At 35.4% G+C, this 26,152-nt stretch overlaps 1 protein-coding gene across 4 annotated transcripts in view; it reads left to right on the forward strand.

Annotated features, from left to right (window-relative positions):
* Positions 1-25,784, forward strand: part of SH3YL1 (SH3 and SYLF domain containing 1) — a 45,392-nt gene extending 19,608 nt beyond the window's left edge. For 3 of the 4 annotated variants that reach the window (XM_058020616.1, XM_058020614.1, XM_058020618.1), the window contains 5 exons: positions 93-221; positions 952-1,114; positions 1,762-1,834; positions 2,544-2,600; positions 25,195-25,784. In XM_058020616.1, coding sequence (XP_057876599.1) covers positions 93-221; positions 952-1,114; positions 1,762-1,834; positions 2,544-2,600; positions 25,195-25,394 — 622 coding nt within the window. In that variant the 3' untranslated portion in view covers positions 25,395-25,784. The remainder of the gene's footprint in view (positions 1-92; positions 222-951; positions 1,115-1,761; positions 1,835-2,543; positions 2,601-25,194) is intronic. The other variant, XM_058020617.1, reaches the window with a different exon arrangement.
* Positions 25,785-26,152: the final 368 nt, after the last annotated feature.

Raw genomic sequence — 26,152 nt, forward strand, 5'->3', positions numbered from 1 at the left:
AAAATAAAATGAAGGCTTGAAAGAAAAAGACAATTGCTGTTCATGCTAGAAAAGTGTATTGAAGAATATCAACCAAAACGTTTTCTTTCCAGAAACTTAGAAGGGGATGTTGCCCTGAGAAGCTCTGCTGCTGTCTATACATACTGCAAATCTCGAGGGCTGTTCGCAGGCGTATCTCTGGAAGGAACCTGTTTAATTGAAAGGAAAGAAACAAATCGCAAGTAAGCTCTCTTAATATCTAAGGTTCAGTGAAAGCAGAGTGACAGAATTAACTAGGACACATTCACTTTGGAAGAAGTGGTTTTTGTGAAAACATACTATGTTAGTTTAGAATTTCTTGAGGGACAAGGGTTTCTTCAATTTAGACATCTTGCAATTGATATTGAGATGATGCTAAATGTTTAGGGATCATTTATCTGTGGCAAGTTGACCTTAGTTAGCTAGACACCACATGCCAGCCCAGTTGCTTTGTCATTCCCCCTCCTCAACAGAATGAGAGGAGATAAAGCATGATGATGAACTCATAAGTTGAGATAAAGGCAGTGAGATCACTTACCAATTGCTATTTCAGTCAAAAAAACTCCCAACTTCATCAGGGGGAAATTAGTTTATTTTTTTTCAGTAAATAAGAGAACGGGATAATGAGAAATTAGAACAAATCTAGAAAGCAACACCTTTCCACCACACACTTTCCATCTTACTGGTCTCCACTTCAATCACAGTTTCTCTACCTCCTCCTCCCAAGTGGTGCAGGAAAATGGGGGCTGTGGTCAGTTTTCAAAATTTACAGCTTTGAAATAGTTCTGTCATTTCTCAGCATGTGATCAATAGGAAAAATCCAGGGCTAGGGATGGACAGTAGGGAGCATTTGCACAAAATGAATTTATCTAGAAGTTGAAATGTAATAATAATCAAATACCTGCAATCTTTTTTTTTTTTTTTTTGTGTCAGGTTTTATGGGCAGGACATTCGTGCTAGTGCCATCCTACTTGGTGACGTGCCTTTCCCTGCTCAGGCAGATGATCTGTATGAAACTCTAGCATCCTTCACTGAAGTGTATGAAAATGAAGAGCAAAAAAATAATCCAGGAAAATCTGTAAGGGAACAAAGAAGGGTTTGTGTGCTTCTTTTTCACATCGGCTTTCCCTGTTCCTAAGCTGTTCCTAGTCAGTGTCAATGCTGATCTTCGTGTGTAATTTTTAACTTCTCTGTTGGATGACTGAAGGCGTAGCACATGTCAGTTACTGCATGTGGAACATTTGTTCAAGTATTTCCCTGCTAGGCTCTTGAGGACAGGAATGTTGCTGGGTTTGCTTTGCGTCTTCCAGAATAACAAAGCGTATCCTTGTTTTGTAATTGTGCATTATCAAATCTGTGGCGATGATTAGGAATGTTTGATCAAGTATTTTTAGTCAAGTTAATTGCAAATTGGATACTCTTAGTTTTTCTGCTTTTTCTGTCTTCTATTCAAACAACCACCTTTATAATGTAATACTGAGACTGTAGAAGATGTTTTCTTACAGATGTTGATGTTACTGATAGACAGGCATTTACTTTCAGCTTTGTTAAACCCATGGTGATTTACTTCAGTGTCATGTGTGTATCACTAGTGTTTAGTATGCTTTTTGAGTTCTTACAAGTTCAGTGGAGAAAGAGTAATTTTAATTTTTTTCCAGTGTAACTAGATGTACTTCTAGGCTCTGAAATCACAATCTCTGTCCAGATATGATGCTATGTTTTTTAAAAAATTGTGTACTTTAGGTAAATGACCGACCTGCTAGACCATCAACCAGACCAGAGCCACCTAAACCCACTGTTAGACCTACACCACCAGGTGAAAACTTTTGATAATGGCTAATAAATTATCTTCATAAAATTAGAGCATTAAAGCTAATTAATACTATGCAGTTATTATAGCAGCTGCCTCTATAAAAATGTTTTTTAAATACTCTTCCTTGGACGAGCACTGAAAGCATATTGATGTAGTGCCATGACTGATAAAGACTAAAAGATTTGAGTTTTTTGTTTTATATTAACAAACCTTTTCTCTCTTACAGATTTGCTGTAGAAACAGTATTTTTATAGTTGCAGAATCATGTAGTGATTCCAAGGAAATATTCATAGATACGGGATACATAGGAGTCTCATAGTACAATGAAACTTCTTAATAAAAATCACAGTTCTAGAAACTGCTGGTCCAAGTTCTAGAAACTTCTTTTTTCTGGAAACTGTAGTTTCTCTTTAGGTTGTCATTATCTTTTAATCATTAGAGTAGAGCAGAAGAGGCAGAATTTTGGCTCTTTAACAGTTTGTCTTAACAAAGTACTTTCATTCAAAGTGAAGCTTTACTGTGCACCTTCTCTTGTTAATGTAATTCTCCAGTTAAGGATGGGAGGCAAAGTCTGTATTTCTTTCTTCTGCACTGGTTCCTAGTTTACTGCAATAATTTAATAACTATTGAACTCTATCAGAAGAGCAGTATACAAAATATAACAATATATATTAGCATGCCATATAAGTCACTATTTTATTTTCTCTTTCAGCTAAAAAGAACACAAACAAACTTTACCCTGAACTTCCCAATGATTATGCATCTGGGGGTAAGTACTAAGCTTACACTTATTTTATTAATACAGTGTAGAATCTGAGAAGTCCTAAAGGTACTTTGAAGGATATGCAAAAATATCTGGCCACCGATATTTTTCTTTCTTGTCCATATATTAAAAAGAGATTCAGGTCTTGTATGATCTCCTGAAAATATTTCATAAACATTAATCTTATTCCCTGGCTTTATATTCTAACAATGATGTTCTTTTTCTGAGCAGCCCAAGTTCTTTTGGTTTATTCCATAAGCTTGAAAAATGCACTTGGAGTAGTAAAATTGTTTTATGTTACCACCTAATTGAAATGAAAAAGGAAGCTGATATAACAAGCTTCTGTCCAAGTCCTTATGCAACTATAATTGCTGTTTTAATTTTAAAAGTGCTTCCACAGATGATACCTGATTATGCTGGCATAAACACCAATTTACATGGCTTCTTCAGGCTTTTGTACTGAAATAACTCTCTGTTACCCTAAAGATATTACTATTGATGCTCTTATGTTTAAAGCACTTTCAGCTCTTAACAGGAGAATCTCACTGTGCAGTATTTGCATTCCATATTATATATATATAATATGAATATGTACTTATATTTTCATGTATTGCATCCTCACTTGAAAATAAAATTAAGCAAAATACCTCTTTTTTACTTCTGTGAGTAGAGCTAAAATTGAGTTTGATAATAGATCACAAATGAAAAGTCTATTTCAGGCAAAGTGTAATTAGAGCTTTTCACTAAAAATTAAGATAAATTATGTGCCTTTGTCTTTACATTCTTTTTCATATCTTCTCTTCATACATGTTCTTGATATGTGTGTCTGTTGAAGGAGCCAACATAGCAGTATCTTAAGCTGAGCTGTCAATGTGACTTCTGCAGATTAGGGACTTCCTGAAAATCAAGATTTGTTATTGTGTTATAGGATTCTACAAGGAAAAGAAGGATGACTCTAGTGGTCTGTACACAATAGCTGTTATCCAAGAGAGAAGAACTGGTCTTCTGGCCATTAAAACTAAGCTTTCCCAGTCTTACCAAAGCCCTGGCCAACTGAGAACAGGTTTCTAAAGGTTGTACCCATTTGCTGTATTGAAGGGAGTATTCTTCTATTCAGGTGCAAGCAACAAGGTAAAAATATTCCAGAGCCATCTGTTGAATGGCTTTCAAGATTCTTTGAAGTCAAGATATAGACTCAGTCTGCTACTGGGGATTTCTAGCAGTTTCTGGAAATATACAAGTTTTTCTTTAGGAATACAGGGGGTGGGGCAGTAGGATCTTGTTTAAATGATGTAATAGTGTATTTGGCTTTCTGTTGCAGATTACATTTCCACAGGTAACAAAAATGCTTTCTGAATCCATAGAAATACTCTATGCTTCTAAAAGCTAAAGCTTTTTTCCTTCTCACAGAGGGCAATTAAGGTTGAAGTCAAGAATCACAGTCCCTTTCACAAAGAGTGTATTAATGCTGGGGGATGAAATAGAAAGAGCCATAAGGCCATATCTCCTGTCAATGATCTGTTTCTGCCTATGTATAGTCCAAATTATTTCAACAGAGCCGCCTAGCAGCTATAGCTGCATGCATGCATGTCAATCTTTATTGCAGGAGTAGTTGCTGTAGCAGATGTTCTTCTACAGTGATCTGTAAAAGACATATTAATTTTTTTTTGTGTCATTCCAGTTTTAAAAATAAATATAGATAGGCAATAGAAGAGTGAATTAATCTTACTTTTAGGAAGCTATGTGTTAGGTATAATGGCTGGGGTGGAGGTAGATTTTGATGTTCAGCATTAACTGGGTTGCAAGTAATAAGGACTTGCCTTTGGTTGGGGAAGGGGCAACTTGGCATTGTGTTACCAGCATTTGGTTTTGCAGCAGTTATACAAGTAGTAGAAAGGTTGAAACATTAACTCTTCTCATTAGGTGAAAGAAGAGCTAGAATTGTGGATGAAACATTTTTAATTATTTTCTGTGTACTTGAATTATAGAGATAAGTAATGTAATATAACCTTTTTCAAATGCAAGAAAATGATAAATGAAAAACATTATTTTCCTAACTGATAACATGATACTTGAACTCAGTTGCAAGAAGATTGTTTTCATGTAATTGAATAATGCTTAAGGTAATGCATTTCGTTTTGTAAAATGAGCTTCAGTAGTGTTTTAAATGTTTCCAGAAACTTGGGAATACCACGCATTTTATTTAGATGCAGTTAAAAATTGCACAGACCTTTTACAATTCTGGAAAATAAAACCCCAAAACAACCACAACAAAAAACCACAACAAACTAGCAGCTGCAACAGTTATTGGGATTCAGTGAACTATGAATTTTCTACACTGGTAGACATTTTTCTGAAGATTCACTAAATAAAGAAATTTGATTTGCTTATGAGCATGAAAGTTCATGCTTTCTCCTTTACTAGAATTAGGCATTTGCATTTCATTTTTCTACTTGTCCCCTCTTTATTGTAAAGTCTACTAAAAGGGCTTACTGGCCCTTCCAAGATTTATTACTACAACATAGCTTTCTTTTTCTGGGTGGATGATTTTTTGACTTCTTTACCACATCTGTAATACAAACAACCCATAATTCTTTACTGACTACTTGGACATTGTAGACTCAGGAGCTTACTTCATTAGAACCATTTTTTAGATACATTCGGTTCATAGTTTGTCACACTGGAATATCTAATCCTAGATATTAAATTTTCGTTAGTGTTTTGATTTGTAGTTTTTTCTCCTTGGGATTCTGCCATAGAGCAGCAAGTAACCAAAAATATAGCTAAATGATTACTTCCTGCATACCCTCCTAACAGTGTGCTGAATAGTATACAATTCTGAAAATGTTACAGTGATGTGGTTTCCCAGCTGAACTGGTAACAGCAGGAGCAGTGATCTGCTAGTAAAAGTTGGGCCTGGGTTGAGGTGAATGTTGTTGAGAACTGAATAAATAACAGGCAGTTTGTTCAAATCAGAAGTCAGATATTTTTTGCTTTTTCTTCAGCTCAGTTTATCAGAAAAGGACTGTTTCACATGTTTGGTAAAGAATAACTTGAAATTGCCAAGGTGCTGAAACAATCACTTGAGACAGGAGTAGGAATGAAAATGGAAGAAATTTCTTCCTTCCAAGCAGTGTGCTTTCATTATTCTTCACAATTATCAAATCTCACTATGGGTTTAAATTCTTACAATACTGTAAGACAAAATACTCATACTGAACACAAAAGCAGTTCTTTTGATAACAATATAAGTATTTTTTGAAAATTTGGAGAAAGTAATGATGCTGTGTGCATTTTTTAAGGGTTCATGTGATGTGCTCGGGAAACCCATAGGAACTTGTGGATGTGAAGCCTGAGTATTTAAGGATTTTTTTTTAGATTGCTTTCAGAAACACTGTCTTTCTTACTTTCCAGAATTACTAAAGTAAATATTTTAAAATTTTATCTTGAGAAAAATATTTGCCTTCTTCTTTGGATTTTTGAATGCAGTAAATTATCTGCAGCCATTGAACTTTTTAACTATTGTGCATAAAATCAACACACTCCAACCTGATTACCGTAAAACTAAAAAAGACCCCCAAAATATGAATTTTGACTCTTTTTTTTCAGCAGAAACCTTTCACTTTGAAAATAAAATAAAATATTAACAGATTGTTATTGTCCCAATAGGCATATATTTATATTCTTGCATATGAAAGAAGTGCTATGTGAAACCTACTGATGAGGATATGGAGGCAGATGAGAAAATTGTCACTGTTTTTAAGAAGCTAAAAAAACCCTTCTTCCTTCAATGATGATTTGAGTGATTTGTCAACCTCATTATTAAAAATTCATGTCTTCCTACATGAATTTGTCTGCAGCTTTTAGACAAAATTTGTTGTGGCTTTCTTTGCTATATTAAAGAGCCCTTATGATGCAGAGGAGCTTTTATTTTTGTTCCCTTCTTGTTCTCTTTGAGACACTTGTGCTGTAATCAAATCACTTTTTGGTCTTCCTTCATCTTTCTTTTGATTGCCAAACAGATTGATGAGCTCTTTGTCAAAAGTCATTTTCTCTTTCTTCTCAAATTTTAAGTAATAATACAAATACCAAATTCTGAGCTGTGAGCTCACTGGCATCAATAAGATTTGGGCTCCTAAAAGCTCTAATGAATTTGCACTAAACTCCAGTCCTTAAATTTTCTATTATTTATTTATTTATTTATACCTTCTTGAGTGTTCCTTATCTATGTTTAAAACAATTGAGGCAATATCAACCCTTTTTGATCAGGTGGTACCATGAGGTGGCAAATGCAGTTTGTGTTAACTGAATGCATCAGAGCTGCTGCTTTTCATGGTTACAGCTCTCCAGGAATCAGGCCTGGCCCACTTCTCTGTAATTTCAGAGATGATCTCAGTGCTTCTTTTGGTAATCTATGAACACCAGATGGTTCAGTAGATCTGTGAAAATCTGCTTCCCAAGAGAATTCCAAGACAGATTTTCATGCCTCCTGAAGTGTATTTTGTCAGGGAAAATTGAGGGATCTGTATGTGAATTTGCCTTTGTTAGTACATTATGGATTTTTTGTGGCCAGTTACAAATGTTTTAACTAAACCAAGAGAATGATATGGACTAAGAATTCATAGACCTCCTCTGAGGTAAAAAGCTTTATTTTTTTTTTTTTTTGCTTGTGATTTCCCCTCATGTTTCACTTATTTTACCTTCATTCCTGTTCTGCAGTTCAGTTTACATCTAACTTGTTATCTTGTTATTTTGAAAGGTATTACTCTCTAGGATAATATTGATCAAACTTAGAAAAGAAAATATAAGTTGGAACATGGACACCATGCTAGCAGTCTCTGCATTAATTAGTACCTCTACTTATGTGTGGTGCTGAGCTTTTTTAACACAGTATAATGAAAAAATGGAATTTTTACATAGAACTGCTGAAAGAGAGCATCACTCATGTTCTTGCAACTTTAAAATAGGCTTGCTTTGGTAAATATGTATTGAAGCAATCACTTTATTTCTTATATATGTATTTCTCAACTTAGGTTGAGAAAACCAGTACTATTTTGGAACAACTCAGATTTAACTGGAAATCTAACATGCAACTATTTGTATTCACTGTGCAGTTCCATGTTTAGATATGCCCACTGACAAAAAAATCTGACAGCTGTGCTACAAGAGAAATGTAAGTGTGCCCAAATCTCCTCTTGATGAGTGACTTTTGACTTGGGCATTTTTATTTCAATTAAGACTAAGCACAACAGCAGGAAAGTAAAAATATTTCATGAGTTTTCATACAAACAAAATCAGCTATCTCTGTGGTCTCAGACTAACTTTTTCTCAGTGTAATACCCGAATTTTTGCTTTTGCTTTGTTGATAGAAAGCAAAGTCAAGCCTGCCTTTCTAGGATATTGTCCATATTTCATTATGTGCTTCTTTCTGTCTGTTTTGGATCAAGATGATTCAAAATGGTTTCATCGTTCTGAAGTTTCCTTTGCCAACTTGAACTGTAGTAAAATTTAATCAAAAACTTTTAACATTCAATTAAGATTATCAAATGGGGTTCTTTTGTATCTGATATCTGCATAGACCTGGAATGGAGAAGGAGTCCAGAACCTCTTTTTTTTAAGGATGGAGCAAAACTCTGTGGTTCACAGTGATGGGAAAAATGCATTTTGCTTTTGAACTGGAAATTAAATCATCCATGAAAACACAATAAAATCAGATGTGTACATACTCTTTAGGTGTTGTGGATATGTGCTGTGTATCTGAAACTGAAAAAAACCTCACTTTTTATTCTTCAGTTTATGAATTACTCTTTTTCCAAGAAAGGAAGAGATTTGCTGAAGGATCAAGTAGAACTATAGTAAGGAAGAACCCTCATTAAGCTGTGCAGTAATCTGTTCCTTCAATAGTATAATTTGATGAGAAACTCTTAGCAGATTATAAACTACAAAATCAATAAGCTCAGTGTGACAAATAGCTATTTGTTTTAGAAAAATTTTGCAAAGTGAGGCATATAATGTTTCTGCCATAATCCTTCATAACATTGTCTACTAATTTGGTAAACTAAAGTATGGGTGCTTTTGTTTTGTTTTAAGAGTTTTAGCTGAGCTTGGTCTATTTTTGTGTTTTTCATGGCAAGACTTGTGACATGTTTATATTTAGTTACTAAAAAAATAAAACATCCATCTGGTGGTCTCCCACAGTATTAATTTTCTTGCTATTATGAGCTCTTTCTTAATACTAACGAAACCCAGGAAATCCCAGGAAATTATTTTTGAGACTATTTTTATCCCTGATTCACTTTTACTAGGATTGTACTATTACTATCATGGCTGTGATAAGTCAGATAATCAAGCTGCTTATGGCTTATATTGTGGCAAGCTGAGAGGAAAATAGGCAGCATGCAGGCCTTCACTGGTCATACTGAAACAAATAACTTGATGTATATAATCTGCTAACTCAAAATACAACAAGGCACAGAGAGATTGAGGTCAGACATGCTAGAATGAAATTGGGGTCTTTCTGATGTATGTGTGCATGCATGGGCAGAGTGCTGTTGTTTGTGCTAAGTATGAACCAGCTACTCTGGCATGGGTAACAATATTTTTTCATGGCATTTTTTAATTGTTTGGAATAAAAATTGTGAAATAAGAGCTAAAGCACAGAAAAAATTCAGTGCATATTTTCTATGCATATTTTTTTAAGTGTAAAGCACCGCTAAGAGGATAATTCTGATTCACACAATTAAAACATGAAATTGTTCACAGGAGCATATAAATGTTAAATAGTATGGATTGAAATATTTTCTGAAGGCATTTGTAACACATACAGATGAATGCTTTAGCATCTGGAATACATGCTTTAAGTGTTGTTTCAAAGCTGTGTACTTCTTTAGATAGTATTTTTTTCTGTGTTGTTCAAGCAGTAAGACTAAAGCAAGCTTAAATTGCTTTCCTGTCTATTATCCAGAAAAACCTTTGGGAATATGGGAGCTTCTGCTTAATTTATAGTTCTTGAAGCCAACCAGAAGTTTTGACTAGCTCAAGGAAGTGATAGATATTCAGGATTTCTCTCCAGTGTGGGGTGAAATGCCACTGTGCTCTACTGACTTGAGACAAAGTCTAACACTGTTATAAGAAATGCAGGTCTTTGGGCTGATGCTTTACAGATTCATCCTTATAGGAGGGACAAGAACATCTACTTTATACTAAATGCTAAGGAAAGACTTTCTTTTCTATGGTAAATTATTATTTTTCACCCTGATGGAACACCCACTTGAAATGTATTTTCCCATGAGCAGTAAAATCAGGGTTCCCCAGACTGTGATATATTCTCAGTCATGGAGGGACCTGGAGTCCTGCATCTACTCTGGCTGTGCTGGTTTGGTGTTTCATCATGCAGGTCAGCCAGCTGGACATTTCTGATTGAACCAAGAAGGTCATTCACCTTTTGTAGAAACAGTCAGTCCCTGAATAAAAAATAGGAGGCCAAGGAAAAAAAAAATAAATAAACCAGACACAAATGTAAGCTGAACTAGTACAGCAAATAACTGTTCTAGAAATTATGTAATAATGCTTTTCACATCTACAAAAAGACAAGGTTTCAAGAAACTTCTTGAAGAAGAAAGAAGAAACTTCTTACCTTTTCATGGAGAGGTCTGGCAAGGTTTCCATTGAGACTTCTCTGGGTATATTTAATTTGGTTTGTCTTTCTCATGAATGATTTTTTTTGCCATATTAGGTAACCTTCAAATATTATTTTTCTGGTTGTTTTCTTCATGAAGAAGCTTAGCTAGAAGTGACCTCTACTCTTGTGGAAAGGAAGTGTTAGTTTTTTCATACACAGTGAGACTTGCACCCCTCTTCCTCCTTTTCTCTCAGTGTTGCATCTTTGTGTTTTTAGCAGCTCCTTTGCTATGTAGCAAGGAAGGTGTCAAAAGACGATTAAAAATAGGAAAATAGAAAACTCCTCTGTAAGGAAAAATATCATGGGAAAGCTTTCTCTGGTCTACAATTTCAAGTATTGGTCTCTGCCAAAAGATTTAGACTGTGTCTTCTTTACTCCTGACATTTCTGCCTTTTGTCAGCAACTACAGAAGGATGAGACAGAATCTGAGTTGAGACAGCAGAGTAAGTTTGGAGATACTGTTGAGGGAAAAATCTGCCTTCACATATATTGTACATTGGACAAATTTGAGCCAGTGGTTGAATCCCATCCGCAAGCCTGAATTCCCTCATGCTTGAACCTAGGGATGTGATTACTGTTCGTTCTTTTTAAAAAGCATCTATATAGCCAATATGTTACTTGACTTAAAAGCATATGTATGAAGAATACTGTTAATACCACACTTAAATTTGAACTGAAAATTATGGTACTGTTTGCTTTTTCATTTCAAGAACTTTATCATAATTGACTAGGCTGATGTATTGAGTATTCTGCAAAGTTTGGTTGTGCTTCACTGGGAAGTGTAATATCAGCACTCCATGGCTGATATTGGCTGATCTAATGACTGTCCAAGATGCTTCATCCATGTGATGGTGAATGTTGCAGGTTGCAGAGTTTGCACTGATCAGATTAGGCTCTAGTTTATGGTTCTGCGTCATTTCTAGCTCTTGCCGAAGCTGTTCTGTAATGAACGGGGCAATCTACCTTTTGCCTACCAGTTTAAACTGTGGTCAAATCATTACAGGATTGTGCCATGGGATACTGTCAGTGGAAGTACAATTGCTTGAGTCACCATTTGGCACAGGAAGGGAACATTGATTGAATACCTTTTGAAATTATAAGTTGATGAAGCCTGTGGTGTAAATAGAATTAATAATAGCTGTACTGCTGCTGAAGGAACATAAAAAAACAATGAGAATTAGTAATTGTGGAAAGAAGAAATCCTATCATCAATTTCAACAGCCCCTATGTCCCTTAGTGCAGCTAAAGTTAACAAGAGTTTTCTATATATTGCAGGTGTTCATATAAAATATAAATGTTATAATGAAAGTGCTAGACTTTGTATTAAAACAAGAGATACTCACTTGTTCCCTTTCACAATGACTTGACACTCCTTGTTTTTCTTATCAAGATTAATTATTTTTTTCTTATGCATTCTAGTTCTATAGCAAAATTTCTTTCCTGTCTGATTCCCTTGCAATGAAGTAGTAACATCTTTAATTTGTTTTATTCTGCAAAGCTCATTTTCATTTTGCCTTGAAAACAGGCTTTCTATTCTTGGCCCGCTTTGTTTTCAACCAGTTTTAAACACTGATGATACGGATTGTGAACAGACCTTCAAATGAGGCCTTTTGCAGTATTATTATTTACTATATTTACATATAACATAGTTTTTGTCTCATATAATTTTGTTATTTTAACCATTTTTCTAGCCAGTGCAGAGAAGAATCTCTCCATGCAAAGCAAAAAAAAAAAAAGGCAAAAAAAAAAAAGTCAATCACAAAGTATAACCCTAAGAAACTTGCAGAAACTGTATAGAATAAATTTACTACTCTTTGGTTTTTTCCTAGAAGCTGTAGACTTTTTCCCAGACCTTTTTAAAAGCTAAGACTTCTATCAAGTGAACCAGGTTATGTGCCAATAATACCCTTGGCAGAAATTTTGAAGCTGACCAAAATGCAGACAGTGTATTGAGATTGAGATGCTAACTCGGTATGTGTAGAGGAAACATGGAGAAGCTTGTCAACATGGGAGTCCCAGATCATTCCTAAATCATCAGTCTGACCTGAATAAAACAGTTCAGTTCTGGTGACTGTACTTTGCTTTTCAGAATATGAAGGCTGTGCTTAGGATTGCATCTCAGCTTTTGCAGTATGATTTCAGCACAGGCATTATTTGCATTAATGTCATGTTGAGCATGATAAAGCCCTTGACATTGATATGGTTTATTTGACCTTTTCACTTTGAATGAAAATCTAATTGTTTTTTGAAATGTCAGAAAAATACAAAAAGTAATCAGCAAAAGTACTGCTATGGAATTGACTCTTGCAAGCAGGAGGTAGGGTTTTTTTATATCCTAAATATCAAATACATGCACAGATGCTTAACAAAAAAGGCACTTCTTTAATGCAAAAGCTGAGTTTGCTGAAACAAAGATAGAAAGCATTCCATCAGCAGATGATGAGCCAGCATGTTCCCCAGTAGACCAGAAACTCAAAACCAGCGAAATACGTTTCATACTGAATGAGCTAAATTTGCACAGTGACTTAAACTTTAAATATAGTCAGGTCTGTTTCAATCACCAGTTTTGTTTGCTAGACCTGACACTGTTCAGTAACAACTCAAGTTGGCAATATGGAATCTGCTTTGAAATGATCAATTTCTAGCTTATATAGAAGAGGTCAAAAATACCTAAGTCTTCTCCTGGGTTTTGTGAGTCTCTTAAAACAGTGTGTGTATAATATCTTCATTCTGTGCATACAGATTTGCAACTGATGATGAACTTTTTATCTGTTGAGGCTTTACTGCAAAATTGTTTAACTGGGCACAAGTAGGCATTTGTGGGGCATTTAAAGAGTGGTTTTACCCCAGTGACAGTGAAACTCACTTCATGCAAAAAAAACACCCTCATTTTCTTAGTCATGAAGAACTGATTATTTGCAGGCTTCAATATTGAATTTAAATACTTGAGTGTCTTACAAGCTTTTATTCAGAAAGTAGAGAGAGAGAAAGACAGGTGATTTTGTTTACTTGCACAAAACAAGCCAGAATTATTGGCAAAGAAACAGCTAAGCAAGATATTATTTGTTCTGAGAGTGATTTGCTGAATATCATGTCTCCTGACTTTTGATCAGATGAGCCTTATTGGAGATTATTTGGATCAATGGTGGCATATGACATACTTCAAGTATCTGTACAGAATATATCTGATTATAGCAGATTCGTACCTGTAGATGTAAAATGTCAAATCTACTGTGCATATTTAGGCCTTCCCAAACATCTGTTCAGTGAGATCTGAGGTTGTTGTTTGGTATATGCAGAGGGTTTTTTGAGGTGAGTCTGCATTTAAAAAACAAAATTAAAAAGGCCATTAAGGAAATTAGTAGTTTAATGTGAATAGGACATTTGAGATTTCATTTTTAAGGCTTGGTTGAACAAACACTTGATTTGTTATTTGTCCGGAAACAACTAAAATTAAATTTGTAAGTAAGTATACATCTGTTCTGCTCTAAAAGCTGAAATAAACCCCTTTTTTTCTTAAGCTAAAAGCTGAGAGGTGAGAGCTAAGAATATGGAAAATGAGCACATATGGTAGAGAAAGGAGCTCATCTGTGTACTGGTGTGATTCAAGAACTGAAATTATTTTCATGACTTTTTAGTATTTAGGATACAGTTAGGCTACTATTTTTCTTTCTAAATGGGAGTTGCTTGAAGACTTTTTCTGAGTAGCCATTAGAATGCATAATATTTTGTTGCCATATAGGAGTTGAAAAGTTAATTTCTACAGGGTCGCAGTGTATAATACATGACAATATGGTTCTTCTTTAGTCCATTTTTCCCAGTCCTCTCTGATGTTTTGTCATGTTACAATAGAAGAAAGCCATAAAATCTTTTAATTTACTGTCCTCTTATTCTCTGTGTAGTAATTCATATAGCACTTTCTTTCATCATTTCTCTGACTTTCCTTACTTCATTTCCTTCATAAGTTTTTAAACAGATCATTTGCCACTTTGCCAAGATTCTGCTCTTTAAGGCCTATTTAGGCCTTCAGACATAGTGAAAGGTAAAGCTTCCAAATGAACATTGCCCAATAAGGCCCAATAAGTGAATTTCAGCATTGTAATGTGTTTTATTTCTGCTTATCATGACATTGTAACTTAGCTAATGCAGTGATTTGACTTAACTTTTGTTCATCCTATCTGTGAACGTGAATTCAACATCACCTTTGTGGCTCTGAGCTGCAACTTTGAGCCAAAACTGACATTACTTAAATTTGTTGGAAACCACTTACACATGTAAAGCCTTGCAATTTAGACATCATCAGAACATGGACTATTATTTGCATTAAACTTCTTCAACCATAAAATATTAAAAAGTATACATATTCAGTGAACTATACTTAATGATATCTTAGTCTCCAAGATGCCAATTTTTGAAAAGTTATATGGAATGAGTTACTGCCTTTGTCATGTAGTCATCATTGTATGTGGTCATAAAGGGACATTTTGAGGTAGTGTTGTTTAAATATTTCATTACTTTGGAATTTTTCTTTCTTTTTTTACATTCCAGGAAGTAAATGACCCAGTCCTTTTTCATAAAAGTATTCCATAATATATGCAAGAGGTTTTTAAATTTGAGAAGATATTCAATATGGTAGTCACACCCATTGCAAACTATGTGGTTTTTTATTTAAATAACAGAATACTATTTTTAGTTGCAGTTTTCATCATTTTGATTGCTTTCTAAAGTAATGAGTGGAAAAATTAGTTGTAAAAGAGCTTAATTTTTTAAATGTTCATGTAATAATGAATGTACAATTCTGTACTTTTTCATCTTTATTTCTTTATATATGAGAGTATCGTTTTCAGTTATTCTGTGAAAAGTTGACTGTTATAACATTAATGAAATTGTTTCCATTGCTTTGTTTATAAGGAGAGAAGTTCAGTTGCATGCATGTATTCTTTAGATACTGACACAACTTTGCTTTCCAATTATCAACAGATGTAGATTGGTTTTAGAATATCCACAAAGTATCTTCTGTTTTTTCTATGTTATAACTCATAGTGTTATCAGATTTATGATGATCAAGACTACTATAAATCACATATTTTGCATTTAAAACTAGTATTCTTTCCTGTTTTAAAATTTTCAAAAGCAATTACAAAATGTCATAGTGAGATAAGGTGTGCTGTCCTTAGCATTAAAGGACTGAAAAGCTTTCAGCAGACAGATATGTTAGAATAGTTAGTGGTTTCCTTTAAAACCCAGCACTAAGCCTTACATCTTTCTACCACACCTCCTTCTCACTTCCCTTCCAATGTTTCTTTGACTGTCCCTGATGCAATTCACCTAAGACATCAAATCTCTTTTTTAGCTGCTCTTCTAAATAATAGTTCAGAAATAGACTTCAAATATAAAGAAAACCAAGGGGGTAAGTTTAGATAGAGTAAAAGGTAGATATTCCCCAGTATGACTGATCATATACAGCCAAGATGTTGGATTTGTCTCATTCTTGAAAAAGGTACTGTGTCACTGAGGCTTTGGTATTTTCATGTTCATAACCTCTTTGGTGAAAAGAGCGATGCAGAATTAACATTGTATCAGACAATGCACTGTCCAGTTTCTCTCTCTGTATCACTGGTCTGGTACATAATTAATGCTTTGACTTCAACCTGATTAATGCTGAACTTAAGTATTTTCTAAATTAATATCGACAGGCCAGTTTTAGGCTTGTTTCCTTAGTCTCTTTGAAACAGCTGCACCATTTACTTCATGTGCTAGTATTTCTTATGGCCAGGGAACAGATCAAGGCACTAATCACAAAGACATATTTATCTTCCCTCTTAAATTTACATCCCTCTAGTCTTCTGTTTGGTAGCTGCTTCTTTTTTTTTGGTTTTTTGATTTTTTTCCTTTTTGTAACGTTAAAGTAGATTCCATTATTGTACAAATAGACTTCTCTACCTTGAAAATCCACTACTATTAAAGGAGTTTATGGAACCAATGACTTTTTGTTCAATTGATGATTGTCAAACTAGTGAGTATTACCTGTATTCAGTACTGTATTATGTTGAGTTCTAATTTGGCTCTGGGTTTAGAGTTCTGAGATTTGGAATACATCCATTAATTTTCAAAATATCTCTCTAGATATATTTAAGTTTCTTTAAATTATGTACACATTCCCTTGATTTCTTGATCTTTGTTATTTGTTTCTGTAACTTCATTAAGATTCTTCTCAATGGATTTGACCCTTTAGCTCTGTGTTGTCTAGCTTTATCACATATTTTACTCTTAGCTCAGTCTTCAGCTACAAGAGTGGCTCTGCTACATCACTAATACTTCTCCTGTTCTTGTACTTCCCCTTTCTGTGGCTTCCAGTTCCTGCAGTGTTCTCTGCTCTCCTTTCCCTTCCATTTTTCATTTGCTGATTTCTTCATTCATGGTTATCTCCTCATTAGAAAAAACTGTTCAACAGTCTCATGTGCGGATTCATCACAAATTTTTTTTAATTACAATTTTCACATTCATATGAAAACCCATGTTCTCCAAAAAGTAAGTTCTCTGTTCCTTCTGTTCCTTCACCCTTCCATTTAAACAATTCTTTGTTTATTGGTAATGTGAAAGGTCAGTTACTACAGGCCTTTTACCTAATGATGATATTCTGTTTATTCATTTGCACGAGTAGGTTAATCTGAATAGATGTGGAGAAGTTAAATGATTGAATGAGTGGAATAAGGAGTCTCTGAGATGTGGTAACTATCTTATTTTTAGTGTAGAGTCTGAAGGTGTGAAAAAATGGGTTTTGACTATAAAAGCATAAATCAAGCATATAATTGTCAAGAAAGGTTTCAACCAAAGGCCAATGTTGAAAAAAAAAAAAAAAAACCAAAACAGTATGCCAATACTGAATTACTTGGAGCTAGACATTAAGAAAGTTATCTTAGCAGCCAGGGGGATACACTGTGAAATAACCTCCTTAGATGACTAATGGGGTAAAAAGAGAAGTGGCAAAAAAAGAAGTTTATTGTCTGGCCACATACCAGACTCTGACCTAATCTCAGAGAATGTGCTTCATTCAGTTATGAGCTGCTGGTCTCACCTGTATGGAGGCCTTGCATTACTAGACCATGCTTCAGGTCCTATCCAGTGTCTGTTGCCTTTTACCTGTTCGTACTGTTTATCTTTCAGGAGGACACTGATGCAGATAAGATCGTTTTACTCAGTTCACATCTTCTCTAAACTTGAGAGCTCTCCCCGATGCAGAAGATTTTCATTGTTTTATCTCCCCTCTCTCTCTCTCTCTGTCCCAGGTATCTATCTGATCTAGTTGCTTCTTTCTAACCCTCCAGCCCACAATATCTCTTTGCAGCATTATCATCTCATCCTTCATCTTGTGAAGTCCAAAGCTGATCATACTGCTGTTATCTAATCTTTTTTCTTGTTTTGAACTTCTTCAGTAGTATGCTTCACCTTCTTTAAAAGAGTTTCTCTTGCTCCCTGTTCAAGCCATTGGTTCTATCTATGCTGATAAATTAGTCTTTGCTAATTTATGCCAATGTGATTTGGCACTGGAACCTGGACTCTCATTTGGAGACATCAAGTTCAATAACATGGAAAGGAGCCATTAACTGACATAAATGTAACTCTTACTTCCAAGTCTCTGCTGACCTGTGTACAACCACATATTAGTAATTGCATTCCATCATTCTGTATGTAACCTGTTAGATTAATATTCATCTTCTGTTTTCTTTGGTAATACTTGAGATCCTTGAATTCTATTGCTGGGCTATGTCTGTAATCACCTTTACATTTATATTTTGGGCGTCTCACTGAAAAGTCTTCCATATTCAGCCCTCCATTTTTCTGCTAAGTTTTCCCAGCTAGCTGTTCTTTGTTGCTTTTAATTTACTAGATAATATTTTCTGCAAATAATTTCTATTTCTCCTTTACTCAGATATTCTTTTGTTAACTAATTGCGAATTCTAGATAAAAATTGCCAAATAGAATCTTAAACTTCATCTTGGCAACCACTGCAGAGCTCATGTGTTCTTCAACTTGAATTTCTTTAGAAGTTCTTACTTTCACTATAGGAGCAATGAGACCTATAGATGTTCTCTGGGTACCACTTTAAAGATCAGCCTTTTCTTTCTGTCTCTGCTTTTGTCTATGTTTTCGTCCTATTATGATTCAATTGTTGCAACATCCTTTCCTCTGACCTTTGCAAATTCAATATTTCTTTGCTCTCATCTAGATTCAGTTCTTGCTTCAAAGGTAATTTCCTGCCCTATCATTTTGTCCATCTTTTACATTCCCCCACTGACTCTCATGTTAAGTATGTCTTTGAGCTCAGACAGAACCTCTGACAGATCTAGCTTTCATCTCAATCTTGTATCACAGATTTAACTTAGTGGTTCACCTACCTACTTCAAAGTTGAACTTTAAGCATTTCTCTGCCTGCCTTTAGTCATCATCAGGGCCCAATGCTGCTGCATTTCTCAAGTCAGAAATTTCGATCTTTAGTTTCTCCTTCTCATTTATCCTGCAAAGAGCCAGTGTTACCTTTTAGTTTTTACATCTAGCTCTGTCAGTTGAGGAACACAGCAAATGCTGACATACCTGTAAGATAATACTCTTGTAATTTACTGCCTCATCTCATTTCTCATATTGCTCATCCACCAATAAGTCTTTCTCTTCAGCCCTTTATTTTACTAAACTCTGATCTAAGAGTTGCTCTGTCAGTCCTAGGCTAAACTGATTTGTTTGTGTGCCAGTGCAGCTCCTTACAACACACTGATCCGTATGATGACAAGTAGGCCTTACCAGGAGGTCACATTCTCAGAGAAATGGGAGTCCCTATTAGGTGTGCTCCATAATAGGGCACTCTCCTAGCTGGATACAGGCTAGTCAGTGTGTGTTGAGAAGTCTGCTCTGTCTGGCCTGACCATCAGATGATGCTGACAGTGTGAGTTCCATTAGTATCCAACTGGGTTTTGATTACAGCTGTTCCAATCCAAACTCCCTACAATTACAAATTTTCGTGCTGCTTTTATACTTTCAGGTAACTTTATTTCAAAAGTCTCTTTGAAGTTTTTCACTAAATTGCAGAATGGATGAGATTGAAAAAGGCCTCTAGATATCATCTAGTCCAAACTCCCTTGCTCAAGCAGGATTGGGTTCATATCTTTTGAATACCTCCAAAGATGAAAACTCTGTCATCTCTCTAGGAAATCTGTTCAGTCACCCTTAGGGTAAAAAAATGTTTCCTGATGTTCAGTCAGCACTTCCTGTGTTTCAGTACATGCCCATTGCCTGTGTCACTGGGCATCACTGGCAAGAGCCTGACTGCACCCTGTTTTTACTGTCCCTTCAGATATCTATAGACACTGATAAGCCTTTTCTTCCCTGGGCTCTCTCAGCCCTTCTGCATAGGAGAGATGCCCCAATGGCAGTTTCCATGTGGCCCTTTGCTGGATTGTCTCCTGCATGCCTATGTTTCTCTTGTACTGAGAAGCTCAGAACTGGACTGCACTGCAGGTGTGGCCATGCCAGTGCTGAGTAAAGGAGATCACCTCCCCTGATCTGTTGTCAGTACTTTGCCTAATGCAGCTTATGATATAGTTTGCTTCCTTTGCATAGGCTCATCTATAGCTGTTGAATTAAGCTAATGGTTGTATTCCACTCTTAACGTGTTTGGTTGGGGCCTGGTAATAGTCTTACTTTTTAACATCCTTCAGGCATGTAACCAATAAATGTATACAGACAGTATTTACACTCACAGTGGTATCTTAGCAGGTGATGGTGTTTAGATCATTTTCTAAGGTTGACATTAAAATTTCCTGTTAAGTCTTCATTGTTAATGGCACCAACTACTGTTTTTTACTCAGATTTCCAGATTTACTGGGCCCAGTAATTGACATAGTTCTTTATCCTACTTTGAATTCTTTCCTAACTCTGATTATAAACTCAGTACTAACCCTTTCCAAGAAAAAGCCCATAATGAGTAAAGAACTAATATTTGTCTGTTCACTGTTAATATCTCTCATATTAAACCTATAAGAAATACCTGATCCTCTGAACAGTGTACTAGTATACTAAACCTTTCTGATACTTGATATGTTTGTTTTCAAAAGCACAGATTTTTGCATCTGCCCAATCTGTTAGTTGTTTTCCATCATTAGGTCTGTTTGTTGGTTTTATCTTACTTCTGCACAAACAGGGTCCATGTGGTTGCTTAGTTTTCTCGGCCTCCATTTAAGCAATAAGAATTCTATTACAGCTTGGACAGCTGACCCCAGCTGGGTAAAGGGATATCCCACAGGGTCATACTCAGTATATAAACCTGGGGGAAAGCTGCCTAGGGGGCCACTGCTTGGGAACAGGCTGAGCATAATTTGGTTAGTGGTGAGCAATTGCCATTCTTTGCATTGCCTGCTTATCTTGGGTTTTATTTCTCTCTCTTCTTGTTATTTTCCTTTTCCTTACATTTTAATTTAAAAATAATGTTTTATTTAGATTATTTTAATGTTCTTATCCCAACCCATGAGTCCATGAGTTTTCTTACTTTTAGCCCTCCAGTTCTCTTTCACATCCCACTAAGGGGGCAGAGAGTGAAATTACTGACAAATTACACTCAAATTACTGACAATTAGCAAAATTTGCAAAGTGGGTGCTTAGCAATCTCATCACTAACCTCAAGTACATGAATCTTGTTTTGGTTTTATTGCTGTGTCCATGGCCAAAAGCAGCACATCTTCTGCAAGATATTCAGCATCAGGCTGATGGCTGGGGGATATATGCATCTATGCCAGTAAAATTAAATTTGGGGCCCACAGCTGAACTGTGTTCCAACTATTCTGTGTTCCAACTTCGAGCTGGGTTTTGAAAGTATCATAAGCTTAAGCCAAAATTATTACAAATGCCTTCTTCTCCAAAATCCAGTCTTGTAAACAGCCTATGGCTTTACTAATATTTTATAAACTCACATTAGAATGTGAAACTAGTAGCTGCTATAGCTACTAGTAAACTAAACAGTGTGAAGGCATGAGCCCAAGCACTGTAACTCATTTACTTATGTGGTTGTGTTGTTAGAAACTGCCTTGACATTATTCTCACCTTGCACTTTCCCAAATAATTCCAAGATGTAGTTTAGTTGTTATTCCACTATAGGAACCAGTAGGCAGTTTGCATGTGGCTGATCTCTCTGGTCAGTGTTTATGGTATGTATGTGGACAGTCTGTGCCAGCTGGCCTTGTAGTCAAAAACTGGCACTCTTAACTGAGTCACAGAAGAGTAGGCAATGTATCTGTTCTACAGCAACTTCATAGAAAATGCTTTTATTACGCAGTAAATGCGCCATAATTAAAAATAGTTTTGTTGCTCTTTCATTCACTCTGGGGCTGTAATGTAGCACACCCAAGAGGCCATAAATTCACTCTACTTTAAACCCCACCAAGTCTTTTATCTGTAGCAGGGGTCCTTCACAAAATCTGCAAATCATTATGGTATGTAAAGATAAATGAACTGGCAAGATATTGTGGTCATAGAGGTTTGTCATCAAACACGTGCCATACCTGTGTGTGCTGGAGTATTGAATATATCTGCTGGCTACTAATTTGCCTTCAACCAAAATTTCTATATTTTCTGTTTTGACCACTGTGTTTGTGGAAGTGTGTATTCAAACAGCAATAACAAATAAGGATTTTCCACAATGTAGTTTGTTTTTCTTGTAGTATGCATACTCATGAATCTCAATGATCTTAGTATCATATGCTGTATGTAGCACTGTAGCACCATCTTGTGTGAGCTGCAAATGTCGTTTATGTCTATGCATTCAGGGATCTTCATGTGGAATATAACAATTTTATTTAAAACCCTTCTGTGTAAAACTGAAATTGGGAAATGAGAACACAGAATAGATCCTCCTTATAATCTATGTGGTGGATTTTGTAACAGTGCATTCATTTAAGGTACCTTATTATTAGGATGATCCATATAAATATGAGATGCTGAACTCTTGAGGCAAGAAATATGCATTCTGTCTGCATTGTGCTACAAAACTACAGAATTGAAATCTTTATGAGAAACAAAATGAAACAAAACTATAGTATGAGAAAAGGCTGCTAGGGAAAATTAAGTAGGAATGGCTATGAAAGAGCTGATAGGAATAAAGCTGAAAAATGCATTTAAATGATTGCAGGTAGCTAATGGGGCAAGGACATAGAACTGGGTGTTCATATTCAGCTGTAGTGCTTTGAGTTTTCTCTGTGTTTGGAAAGATGCACATGTATAGGGACAAAAAATGAGAAGAGAAACACATAAAACAGTTTTGTTCTTATGACAGAGCAAACAATATTTGGAGGCATGGTTATGGTGCATTGAATGCACTCCTACCCTTTGATATCTCACATATGGATGTTTTTCCACCTTTTCAAGCTCTAATTTGTGTCGTGTTTCCTTTCATTTTTCCTCCTGCTTTTACAGAGCCAATTTCAGAATACTCAGCGGTTTGTATAAGAGAAATTATAATCTTAGTGCAGATTCAGTCATGGAGGTGATAAATATTAGTTACTTACCATTGCTGTGAGTCCAGCATGCCATAGTGGTCTTGACAGCTCTTTTTCTTTTTGAGAATAAGATCTCACCTCACTTTTAGCACTTTCAGTCTTTTCATTTGCTCTGTCAAACATCTACTTTTTCCATATATATTTTAGGCAGTTGTAAATATATAGTATCTCCAATTCTCTTTGAATGATTATTCATTTACATGATAAAAACACATAGATTTAAGAACTCAAAGCATAGGAAATTTTTGTCTTCATTGTAGCATATAAATGCACTTAACCCATGTGTACTACCTGAATGTGGCACAGGGGTAAAACACACCCCTTCTTCCTTTTTATATGGAACTGAGTCATAACTGTTTTCATGCCACAGCACCTAAAGAGTCCTGGGCTACAGTATTTTCTGACTATTCTTCAGTTAGTGCTAGGAGTAAAAAGTTGATGTTCTACTTCATACTTTTTCTATGATTTCCTCAATCAAAATATCTAGCTTCAAACTAAACTGTGCATGAGAGCACATCATATCATCCCAACTGCATCAAATGCTTGAATTCTCGGAGGAAAATTGTGTAATTGCTGAATATTTGGTCTGTCAGGGTTTCAGTGGTGACAGTAAAAGATATGTTTAGAAAAGCTGCAATATGCCTTTTTGGTAGGAGTAACTGGTGGAGATATGGACCTGATAAATTTGGTTTTATTTTCACAGTAAAAGAAACAGTGTTGTATGACTTTCAGTCATAACTGTAGATATCAGGAGAGAGATACTGTGTGATCAAGAAAGATGGCACTTGACTTCTCTGCAATCAAATCTCTCTCACCTCATGGCTAAATAATTTTCTATTAGTCTTTAGTGATTGCTAAAAATGCAGATCATAAAGAGAAAGCACTCACCTGTAGAATGAACATATATATTGACAGATGTGGGGGGAAAAAACCCTGTGCTCTTTGTGCATTTGTGGTCCATTGTTCTTCTCTGTCCTCTTTGGCTACAGTTTGTGTTTGTGAACCTTAGGGAAAAAAATTTTTCCTCTTCCTTTTGAAATGATAAAAGCAACCAGAAGAAAAAAAAAAAAATCTGTGGGTATCAGTTCCTGAAGACAGACTGCAAAAAAACAACCAAGAAAAGTTGTATCAATGCTTCTCTCACCACAATTTCTAGCTCTCTGCTGGCAATGTATAAACTAGTGAGAGGTTGGGTTTCCCCTTTTGCAACAGTTTTGACAGCAAGAAGGTGCAGCTAATTCTAAAAGCCTTTAATCTGGCATGCTTGATCATGTATGCAGCCAACACTTCCATATGAGCAATACACCCTAAAATCTCTCTATCTGACTGTGTAAACATTACTTCCTCTTAACTAATCTTCCATTTTACCTTCCATTTTTCACTTTTAGATTCACTCATGTGAGAGATTTAAGTGTTTTCTAAATCAACATTAATCTAAAGCAACTACCTCCTATATCTCAGACAGTTAAAGGAATCGAGCGAAAACATTTATTGTTAAATTGAAGATACTCAGATTTAAAGTTCAGTGGTACTAAACATTGGCTAAATGATAAATATTGGCTGAAATTTTCTACAGGAATGGACAATAGTATGCAAGATTTTGATAAGTTTTTAAATTAGTTTAGAAGCCTCATGGCATGATTTCAACCCCAGCTGAGAACTGAAAGAGTTATGTAAGAGACTGGTGCAAGGAGAATAAAAGCCATTTGTATATGTGGTCAAAAATACCCCATACAAACCAAGTCACTTCCAGTGCATCAAACATAATCAGTTCTTTCCACTGGCACATTTACTGGGTTCTGTTTAACATCTGAGATACACCAAAATCCCAACACCAAAATCCCAGACACTGCAAAACCTATGGAACAAGAAGGGAAGTGCTATGGATATTTTGTATTTTGCCATCGTATATCCTGAGTTTTGATTAAAAAATCAAATTTTCTCCTTTGAGTTTTGCCGTTTCCATGAAGAAGCTGTCACAGAGAACACAAACAAAAAACTCAAACCTGGGCAGTGGCTCTGATAGCAGCCATTCAGGAAACATTTGTGCTTTCCTCAACACACCACCTTTGTTCCCACTTTCTCTGACCATATGAGGCATACAGAAAATTGGCTGATCTTTACTTTGTATAGAGCATTATTTTATTAAATAGACTGCGCTGATAGGCTGGAATCCAAATTTCACTTACCTAAGATTATAGTGGAAACAGAGAGGATTTTCATCAGTGGTTTATATGTCCATAGAGATTATTTTAGTATTTTTGTCATCCTTTTCTATTGTCATCTAAGAATATTCTATTTAAGAACTTAGTGTGTGTGTTGACACTAGGAATTTCCTTTTAGTAATTTCCTTTTTATTTAATTTCTTTTATTTCAGATAACTCTGGGAGTGATCCAGTTGAAGTTACAGCACTTTATTCATTTGAAGGACAACAGCCAGGTGACTTGACTTTCAAAGCTGGAGACAGAATCACAGTGACAACTAAAACAAATTCCCAGTTTGATTGGTGGGAAGGAACAATAGGAGGAAAAACTGGCATCTTTCCAGCCAATTATGTTGCCATAAGTAACAACTAAATTTGTACAGAATAAAATGTTGAGGCAGTAATATATTTACACTGAAAAATATATTTTAACTTTTCATATTTTATTAAAATGAGATTTTAGATCAATACTAGTCTAACAAGAAAAGATTAAATGCTTTGTATGAGCATAACTTTCCCCTACATTTATTTCTTAAGTAAACAGTAGGTGATAGTCAATTTATGAGAATTTTGTTTTTGAGCAAGTTGCCCCAAAAAGTAATCCAATTTGTGTATCAGTTCAATTCTGTCTTGCTATATGGATTATTTTCTACCTGAGGGAAAAATTGGAAACAGTTTAGAATTAGATATGCTGAAAAAAAAGTTTATTTCTATTAAATTGTAATTTATGGTCTCTTTCCTTAATAAATGCTCTTAAAATTGCTTCAAACTATGTCTGAGTTCTTTACTTATTAAATACAGGTGTTTTTCCACAGGTATGGCAGTTAAAAGTGACTTACTACTTGGTTTTAAAAATCACTCTAGATATTGCAGTTTTTTAGTAACTACTTAAGGTCTGGTCTCTAGTTTTTCTTATTGTTAGGCACAAAGACCTTTTTGAAAACAACTCTGTGACAGTTAAGCAGTTCAGCTTCTTTGATAGCTTGTCTTCTATTGTGCTTTGGAGAATTTGAGCACTTCTGAAAGTTTGTTTGGTAAAATGCATGAATAGTCCCTCAGAAAGCACAGAGGCTTGTCCTTGATTCCTGTAGGAACTTGTTCCACAGATCTCTCTCTCTCCACAAGATAGAG

Source organism: Melospiza georgiana, chromosome 3 (assembly GCF_028018845.1).
Source record: "Melospiza georgiana isolate bMelGeo1 chromosome 3, bMelGeo1.pri, whole genome shotgun sequence".
Taxonomy (NCBI): domain Eukaryota; kingdom Metazoa; phylum Chordata; class Aves; order Passeriformes; family Passerellidae; genus Melospiza; species Melospiza georgiana.